We start from the raw sequence: 10,213 nt of genomic DNA on the forward strand, positions 1-10,213 counted from the left end.
GTCACCCTCATCCTCTGAGCTGACTCAGCCTCACAGACCACCCTGCCCCACCACGGTTCTCTCGACAGAGACAGTGAACCTCGCTGCAGACTTCACAAGACTGCTCAGCTGGCTGCTCTGGATGGAAATGGGGCCTCTGCCCTTCTGGCCAGTGGGGGAGAGGGTGGACGTGAGCATACACAAGGGAACTGATGGAACAATGGGGGAGACGGAGGAAAGGGGAGGGGCTGTAATCTGTCAAGGAGATACCTGCCTTTTTGTGGATAGGGTGGGGCCGGGAGGCAGGAGCCAGCATCTGGTAACAATATCCACAAAGATGACAGCACCTGCTCTGTTCCAGGCTGTTCCAGTCTAATCTTCACAGCAACCTCATGACTGGACAGGATTACAATCTACATTTTGGAGAGGGGACACCAAGGCCTCGATGGGTTAGATACGTGCCCAAGGTCACACAACTGGGCAGGAGGTGCTCGGCCCCACAGACAGCTTCAGAGCTGGAGCACTTGAGCCCACACCTCCCTCCGTGAAGCCAAAACCGGGGCGGGAGGAGAGGACAGATATCAGGGAAGAACCTGCAGATGCCCAGAGCTTGTGCCAATGAGCCTTGCATTTGACAGATTCGAGGGAGTGGGTTCTAGAAAGCACCACTCAACAGCTCACCTAGTGAGCACCTACTATGTGCCAAGGGCTTCAGGCAGCAGCCGGGGGGAAGTCCAGGCTTGCCAGCCCAACTCCATGCACCTTCCAGTGACCACACTGTGCCCAGAGAGGTGGGACATAATTAAAGCCGCACAGGCTGCTGTTGTCAGGGTAGGCCCTGAGCACCCCGACCTTCAGGCCAGTGGTGGGGAGTCTGTCATCTACAGACCTGTCTACGTTCACTCCACCGCTTCCCAGCAGTGTGCAGTGGACAAGCGTTCCTTTATCCGAGTCTCTATTTCTCTATCAGTGGACACAGGAAAAGAAATATCTACCTTCACGTCTAAGGATGGAAGGAAATAGTGATGCTGAAAATGCTGGCTCCGTGCCCCGCCCAGAGTAGATGTTCTGCCAATGTTCATTTCATTCCTGAACCCTAAAGTAAGGTGTCCCCTCCAGGGAAGGGGCTCCACCACCCTCAGTGCTGGCTGATGCCCCAGGCCCATCTTGGTCAGACAGTTAATTTTCCCCTGTGAGCCTGGAGGGTGGAAAACACCAGACAGCCTCCTTTTGGCTTAAGAAATGGAACAAACCAGGCTGGCTATAGTGGCTCATGCCTGTACGCCCAGTGCTTTGGGAGGCCGAGGTGGGAGGATCGCTTGAGGCCAAGAGTTCAATACCAGATTGGGCCACATGCTGAGACTCCCTCTTTACCAAAAAAGTTGGGAGGGCTGAGGCGGGTGGATTGCCTGAGTTCAGGAGTAACACGATGCCTGGGCGATACGGTGAAATCCCATCTCTACTAAAATACAAAAGAAATTAGCTGGGCATGGTGACGGGCACCTGTTGTCCCAGCTACTCGGGAGGCTGAGGCAGGAGAATTGCTTAAACTCAGGAGGCGGAGGTTGCAGTGAGCCGAGATCGCATCACTGCACTCTAGCCTGGGCAACAGAGTGAGACTCCATCTCTACAAAAAAAGAAAAAAAAAAAAAAAAAAAAAAGAAGGAACGAAAAAAAAAGTAAAAGAAATGGAACAAACCAACCAAAGAAGAGGAAGGGGCTAGGGAGAGGGCGGTTTACAGCTGGAAGGGAGTGAACCCAGGTGGTAGCCAGCTGTGGCTGGGTGCAGCGGGCCTTCTCCTGCACCCCAGGCTGGATCATAAGGAAAGCCCGGAGCCCGGGACCCGGGTCTATCAGATCTGTACCATCAGATCTGCCCAGTACTGGACGTCCTGGTCTTTGGTCAGGTTCAGCCTTTGTTTCCAGGCCTCACTGGGTTCAGGTAGAGATTCGCAACTTAACAGAAGCCATCATGTACATGTGGGGCCCAAGTCAGCTGGCCCTACTGCACAGCACCCCCAAACCTTGCACCCCCCAGGCCCGAGAGCTCAATCTTATTCATATATAACCTGCAGCAGGTTGGGAGGCTTTTCCTTGAACTCCCACCCTGGTTGCTACTAACCCTCACTGTGGGGACCACCAGAGGGACAAACCTGAGGGTGGCCTCAGGGTGGCTCAGAGGGCAGGTGCTGGCAGGAGGCTGCCTTCGACTGCTCCCTCTACGTCTGTCTGACTGCTGATGTTTCATGTTTTTTTGGAGACAGGGTCTCGGAAGGTTGCCCAGGCAGCAGTGCAGTGGCATGATCTTGGCTCACTGCAGCCTTGACCTCTGGGGCTCAGGTGATCCCTCCACCTCAGCCTCCCGAGTAGCTGAGATCACAGGCGTGCACCACCAGCTAACTTTTCTATTTTTAGTAGAGATGGGGTTTTGCCATGCTGGCCAGGCTGGTCTCGAACTCCTGACCTCAAATGATCCGCCTGCCTCAGCCTCCCAAACTGTGGGGATTACAGGCCTGAGCCACCGTGCCGGCTTGCTAATGTTTCAATCACGCATCTCTCCCTGCGCATTCATGCACATCTGTCCATTGCTCTTAACAAGCGTCAGGAGTTCCAAGCCTGGGGGAGGAACCCGGGAGCCGGGAGAGCTGGAGCGGGAGCGCCCCTCGGCGCTGCCCGAGCCAGGACGCTGGCAACGGAGTCTGCCGCTCCCGCCCTCAGAGCCGCGGCGGCGGGGACAAAAAGCCGCCATGGCGGGGGCAAAAAGCCGTGGCGGGGGGCAAAAAGCTGCGGCGGCGGGGGACAAAAAGCTGTGAAAAGGGGCGGCAGCGGGGTCAAAAAGCCGCCAAAAGTGGCGGCGGGGGCAAAAAGCCGCGGCACTGGGAGGCAAAAAGCCGGGAAAAGCGGCGGCGATGGGGGCAAAAAGGCGCGGATGCGGGGGACAAAAACCCGAGAAAAGCAGCGGCAGCGGGGACAAAAACCCGCGGCGGTGGGGGGCAAAAAGCCGCGGTGGCGGGGGCAAAAAGTGGCGGCGGGAAAAAGCCGCGGAGGCAAAAAGCTGCGGCCGCGGGGTCAAAATTCCGCGGCGGCGGGGGTAAAAAGCCGCGGAGCGCAGAAAGCCTCGGAGGCACAAAGCCTTGGCGGCGGGGAAAAAGCGGCAGCGGGAAAAAGCCACGGCGCCAGGGGCAAAAACCTTGGCGGCGGGTTCAAAAACTGGGGGCGGCAAAAAGCCGCGGCGTCGAGGGGGCAAAAAGCCGCGGCGGCAAAAATCCGAGGCATGGGGGCGGGGGGAGGGGGGGGCAAAAAGCCGCGGCTGCGGGTGGAAAAAGCCGCAAAAAACATGGCGGCGGGGGGAAATAGCCACTAAAAGCGGAAGCGGGGGGCAAAAAGCCGCGGCGACGGGGGGCACAAAGCTGCAGCGGCTGAGGCAAAAAGCTGCAGGAGCAAAAGCCGCAGCGACAGGGGCAAAAAGCCACGGCGGCAAAAGCCGTGGCGGTGGTGGCAAAAAGCCGCGGTGGTTGGGGGCAAAAAGCCGCGGCGGCGGGGGCCTCCCTTCCTTCCTTTCTCCCTCCCTTCTTTTCTTCTTTTTTCTTATTTTTTCTTTCTTTCTCACTTTCTTGCTTTCTTTCCTTTTCTCTCCCTTCCTCCCTCCCTTCTTTTCTTCCTTCCTCCCTCCCTTCCTTTCCTCCTTTCTCCTTCCTTCTCTTTATTTTCTTTGTTTCTTTGCCTTCCTCCCTTTTACCATTCTCTCTTCCTGCTTTCCTTCCTCCCTTCCTCCTTCCTTTCTTTTAAATTTTCTTTCTTTTCTTTTCTTTTCTTTTCTTTTCTTTTCTTTTGTTTCTTGTGTTCTTGCTTGCTTCTTTCGCCCTTCCTGCTTTTCTCCCTTCCTCCCTCCCTCCCTTCCTTCCTTCCTCTCATTTAGTCCTTCTTTTCTTTCTTTCTTTCCTTCCTTCTTTCCTTCCTTCTTTTTTCTTTCTTTTCTTTCTCTTTACTAAAATTCATATTATTTAAAAAAAATTAAGAGAGGGAGGCAGAAAAATAAAGAACGCTTTAATCATAGATTATGTCTGCTATAGGCAAAATAATGGCCTTCCAGAAATGTTCATGTCCTAATTCCCAGAGTCTAACATACAAATATGTTAGGTTGCATGGCAGTGGGAAATCAGTTTTCAAGTGAAATTAAGGTTGCAATAAAATGATGGAGACATTATCTTAAATGGGTGGGATCAATGAAATCACGAGCTTCCTTATAAGTGAAAGAAGAAGGCAGAAGAAAGACAACCATGGAGGTGGTGGCATGAGAAATTACTCAACATCACTGACTTTTAAGATACAAGAATGAGGACCAAACGCGGTGGCTCACGCCTAATCCCAGCACTTTGGGACGCTGGGGTGGGTGGATCACGACGTCAGGAGATTGAGGCCATGCTGGCTAACATGGTGAAACCCCATCCCTAGTAAAAATACAAAAAATTAGCTGGGCATGGTGGCACGTGCCTGTAGTCCAAGCTACTCAGGAAGCTGTGGGAGGAGACTCGCTTGAACCCGGGAGGCAGAGGTTGCAGTGAGCTGAGATTGTGCCACTGCACTCAGCCTGGGTGACAGAAGGAGACTCCATCTCAAAAAAAAAAAAAAAAAGATATAAGAATGAGGTCATGTTCCAAGGAATATAGGTGGCCTCTGGATGCTGAAAAAGATCAAGTACATAGATTCTGCCACATAGCCCTCAGAAAGACTGTAGCCCTGCCCAAAACTTGATGTTAGCCCTGTGAGTCTATTTAAGGCTTCTGAACTCCAGAACTGTAGGATTAACAGTCACTTTATTGTAAGATGTGAAGTTTGTGGTAATTGGTTACAGCAGCAAGAGGAAGTTTATATAGTAATTGTATCATGAAAATGAGAACCGTAATTTATAACTGCTTTTAATACTGCACTTGGATGTTTGAAATCAGGTACATGGAAATGATCTCTATGTGTATGAGGGAAGATAGCAAATTGATGCCAAAATAATGCAAATGCAAATCTTACATTCATTTATATGTAGGTTTAATTTAATCTTTGAAATTAAAATGAAATTAAAGGATTATTGTTTTGACGAAATTAGACTAAAATGAACAATAACAAAATAAGAACTTATATTCTTTATATGGTCAATAAAGAAGTGATAGTGGAAAAAAACAAGAACAAATGAAGGTGATTTAGGAAGTTGGAAAGATAGCTTAAACTACAAAATGGTATATAACTAGTGAACACTTAGACACATTGATTGATGAACTTCAGCTTTTGGCTTGGTGAAAGCATAAAATGAGAGCAGCTGGGGTTTGCAAATTTGTAATCTCCTTGTGGAAAAGCAGGGGAAAAGACATCTCAGCATAATAAGATTAATCTACTAAAGAGTCAAGACTTGATCTATTCGTCCTTGTAATTCCAAAGCTAATTCAAATACTGATTTGATGTATTGTGTTAACAACCATTGCTGGTTATCATCGCATACCTGGCATTCTCTTTTATCTGATATCTAAAATATTTGGTAATTCCTGGACTTTCTCTTTTGAAACCCAGTACGGTTTAATTTCAATCTTAGAACAGTTGTCTTTGAGAAATTCTTCCCTCTACTGCATCTGTGAATGGGCACAGCATGGTTACATATATACTGTCGCCCCAGAGAACATTTGTTAAATTAAAGCCAAAGTTTAAAGCAACAGCTTTAACTCACTGGTTTTACACATTTTTTTCCTCCCCAATAGCCACAGCAATATTGATACCCTCACACCTTTGAACATAAAGCTTGGTGTTGTCTATTTTTCAGGTGCTGTCACCTATATGATCTCAGTATTTTAAAAATCAGCTTCCAGCCCATATGGCGGCTCATGCTTGCAATAGCAACAGTTTAGGAGGCTGAAATGAGAAGATTCTTTGAGCCCAGGAGATCAAGACCAACCTGGGCAGCATAGCAAGACCCAGTCTCTATCAAAAGATGAAAAAAATTGTGGGCATGGTGATGTGCACCTTTTGTCCTAGCTATTTGGGAGGCCAAGGTGGAATGATTGCTTGAGCTTGGGAGGTTGAGGCTACAGTGAGCAGTGATTGCACCACTGCACTCCAGCCTGGGCAACAAAGCAAGACCCTATCTCAAAAAATATACATAATAAAAATAAAAATCAGCTCTCATTGATTTCTACATAAATATGCACAGGCGATGTCCATATAGGCATAAAAAATAATATATCTGACAATGGGTCCATATGATCTTCAAAATGTAAAATGCCTATCTGTGTAATTGACTGGTTAGTCTCATTAATGACTATATATTCAATTCTACTTTCTTGTTCTAGATAAATTATATAATCTAGCTTTTCATTTCACTTATTTACTGATAACAACAGGAAGAATGACAAGATATCTATTTTGGAAAATTACTCTGGTACGAGTAAAGATGAAATAATGATAGAATTGCATGGAAAACTAGAAAAAAGTATGGTCTTCTGATATTCTATCACATCATATACTAAAGACCTCATAAAACTCAGATATTTTATCTAAAAATGTTATTTTCATCTTAGGAATGATCAAAGCATGAGACTAGAATTGTATTACAATGACTCTCACAAGCACATGTGCTGAAAGGGAGGGGAAAATATCATTACTGATATTTTAAACGTACGTTTTACTTTCCATAAACATGAACCTCAACTTCATATGATGCAGATTGAAGGAAATCACCCATAATTCCATATTAAGAAGGCCTGTGATATTTTATGGGAAAAATAAATAGAGAAAATGCTAACAGAAACCCTATTAAGCATTAAGCTTTATGGAGCAAAGGCAAATCCAGTGGTGAAAGATACACACTCGAGTTCTGTTTGTTGTCTTGGAACAATACGGTTTAGAGGTGACTGGTGGGTGAGGAGAGCATATGCGAGTTCACCAAACAGAAAAGCTGAATGAGGCAATGCCTCTTCCTGACCATATCTCTTACTCAGATAACTATATAATTTATTGTCCAGTAAAGGGTATATTTAAAAATCATATTAAAAGTCATGCAATGAAGTTGTCTGGGGAAATCAAGATTTAACAGTCTCACTCTGACAATAATAAATAGGGGGGTTCCCTCAAGACAGACTAGGACATGACCCCACACTGGCAGGTAGTACCAGAAAAGAACCCATGGAAAATCTTTACCTTATGCTTGAGGTAGGGACCAGGCTAAAGTCAAAGCCAGACATAAAATTCTATCTGAAATATATCAACAATCGAAGAAAATATGTGGTGTACAGGCATAGACTGTCTTTACTGGATCATTGAAATAGTAAGATAAATTCAAATTTTTACATTGTTTTATTTTCCTCCAGTTAGGGCTTGAGGTTTGTCTCTGGAGAGTGGCTGTCAATTGGAGCCTTGCCTTTCTGCGGTTCTGGGGAGGGAGTTGTGGATGCTTAACATGTGCCTTTCACAGGAGACTTCTTTACCCCTGCAGTGGCCAGGTGTGCATCCCAAGACCAGGCCTCCCTCTCACAGAACATCTGCTGAGACTAGGAGATGCCTGGTGGCTGTTGCCTGACCTGTGTCCTGCGTATTTCTGACAAGAGACACTCTCAGAGACCCTGGCCAGGAGGAGAGTTAGGTTCCAGTGTAGGTCAGATCAGACACATGGAGGCCACAGGACCAAACACGGGAAATCAGAGAAGTAGTTTTATCACTCACAGATCCAGAGAGAAGAGGGTAGCTGAGAACAGGGTTTAGCTGTGTCCCCAGCCAAATCTCATCTCGAATTCCCACATGTTGTGGGAGGGAACAGGTGGGAGGTAATTGAATCACGGGGGCAGGTCTTTCCCATGCTGTTCCTCTGATAGTGAATAAGTCTCACAAGATCTGATGGTTTTATAAAGGGGAGTTTCCCTACACAATCTCTCTTGTCTGCTGCCATGTGAGACGTGCCTTTCACTTTCCGCTATGATTGTGAGGCCTACCCAGCCATGTGGAACTGTGCGTCTATTAAACCTCTTTCTTCTGGAAATTACCCAGTCTTGGGCATGTCTTTACTGGCGTGTGAAAGTGGAGTAATACAGTAGCACACCTCATAGAGCTGAACACAATGGGGAAGATGAGTGGGGAGCAAGAGAGAGAAAAGGGGTCTGTGGGACTCCAGCCTTTACTGGGCCCAGAACATTACCCAAATAAGTTTTCCACGGGGCTCTAGCCGGTGGGGTGAGTGCCAACAGGCACATTTCTTGGCTCCCGCTGCAACTGAGCAGGTCACTCTGGCGTGTGGGGGCTGTCCATGTGGGCTGTGAGGTCTGTGGGGTGAGCCAGGTAGGTTGTATCCGACGGTTCCATAGCGGGTAGTCAGCAGGGGGAGGCAAGTGTGTAGGGTCAATATCTGGACCAGCCACACTGAGGAACTGTGAGGGTTAAAACTGGAAATTGTCAAGGGAATCTGAACCCAGCTACCATATGAGAGAGTTCAACTTACGTTCAATGTGAATGCCATGGCAATATTAAAATGTAAGTATTTGCTCCATATGTGCTTGAGGTAAATAGGAGAAACCTAGAATTTATGTAAACAGTGAGAAGATTGGATGCGTTTTCTGTGACATATTTTAATACTAACAGCATATTATATATGTCAGTCCATCAGGCATTCAGAATTACATGCTTATGGAAATTTTTTGCACCTTCGGACAAAAGACAAGGGTAGAAGATATCTTTAGCCCTATAAACACTAGTAAATTAAAAACAGAAGGACCTTTATGTCCTAATATATCTATGTTGTGAAAGGCTGCCCTGTGAAATACGGGATTTCTTAAACATATTTTAAAACCGTAGGTGTCAATATTTTTTAGGAATCCATTTAAATTTTCTCTTGCTATTTTACAATGCCTACTTATTTATTTAGTGGTTCTGCTGATTTTGATGTATATCCTAAACTTTACATTTTCTTTAAAGTATGTTTTATACAACTTTATGTAAAATGTTTCAGTTTCGTCACATTCTCTCCCTGTCCTTTTGTTTTGCTCTTATATGGTGGCCTTGAGTCTTTTCTCTGCCTTTTCAAACCTAGTAAGACTAAGACACTAAAGTAACTTTGCCCGTGGTTTGGTAATGCCTTCTAAAGCACATCCTAAGCTCTCGTGCATACACGGGTCTCCTTTGAGCTCTATGCTTTTGACATCCCATATACCTAAATTCCAGTACTCCAAATCAGTACTGCTCAGTTTTAGTTACTAAGATTAAAAATGTATTTTAATAGCAAATTAGTTTAGTGCACTCTTGCTTCTTTCTTTACTGCTGGTATACATGTGTATTCCTTTAAATTAATCTTGGAATTTATTTAAAAATTTTAAATTATACTAATGAAACTGTATATTGTTGTGAATTGATAGGTGAATTTGGAAAGAATTTGTCTTCATGATACTAAATCATTTTTATTCAAGAATCATATGTGCCTTTATATTTATTCCAGTCTATATTTATATCACTGAGTAAATATATAGAAATGTAGGTACACACAGATGTAGTTATAGATAGATACAAATATAGATATAGCATGTTAAATCTATATCTATCCCATATAATGTATATACATGTTATATGTGTGTGTATATATATGTTTGTGTTATTAAAGAGCTCCCTTAAAATTTTTCTTTTATTTCCTATATAATTTTAGGTTGAGCTTCAATTTTCCTTGTATAAACAAGCAAATATTTATACTAGATTTAGTACTGATGTTTGGACATTCTATCTTATTTTAGCACTGAATATTTTCACAATTATTATAAATATTATCTAATATTAATAATGCAACTGTTAAAAATATTTAAAATTTTACCTTTGAATTATTTTATTGTTGAATTTAAATTCCTTGAAGTATGATAGTAAATTTCTATTTTATGCTTTCTCTATGCATATGCAAATTAATTTATCCACTTCTCTATCTCTATGTAGTAACATGAAAATCAGGCCTCTCTTTTTCTAACAGACATACACGTGTTTGCATATAGAATATCACACTCTTTATAGCATTTCAAATCTTTAAAGACATGAATATTACCTTTTAACATTATATTTTAGCATGTACTGAGAATCCCCTATTTATTTTTTATTTGGGGTAATCAATATGATTATTAATATTATTGGATTACCAAATTTGGAATCACACTTTCATCCCCAAGGTGGATATTTGTTTTATTTTTTTGCTAACTTCTTGTCTTACTGTTTCAAATATTGTGGGATATTA

The 10,213-nt window shown here is 44.4% G+C and overlaps 1 protein-coding gene across 1 annotated transcript in view; it reads right to left on the reverse strand.

Moving 5' to 3' along the window:
* Positions 1-8,467, reverse strand: part of LOC129462993 (protein sidekick-2-like) — a 132,831-nt gene extending 124,364 nt beyond the window's left edge. Inside the window, 3 exon segments of the mRNA XM_055243445.1 lie at positions 2,530-3,411; positions 8,150-8,378; positions 8,450-8,467. Coding sequence (XP_055099420.1) covers positions 2,530-3,411; positions 8,150-8,378; positions 8,450-8,467 — 1,129 coding nt within the window.
* Positions 8,468-10,213: the final 1,746 nt, after the last annotated feature.

Source organism: Symphalangus syndactylus, chromosome 14 (assembly GCF_028878055.3).
Source record: "Symphalangus syndactylus isolate Jambi chromosome 14, NHGRI_mSymSyn1-v2.1_pri, whole genome shotgun sequence".
NCBI lineage: Eukaryota > Metazoa > Chordata > Mammalia > Primates > Hylobatidae > Symphalangus > Symphalangus syndactylus.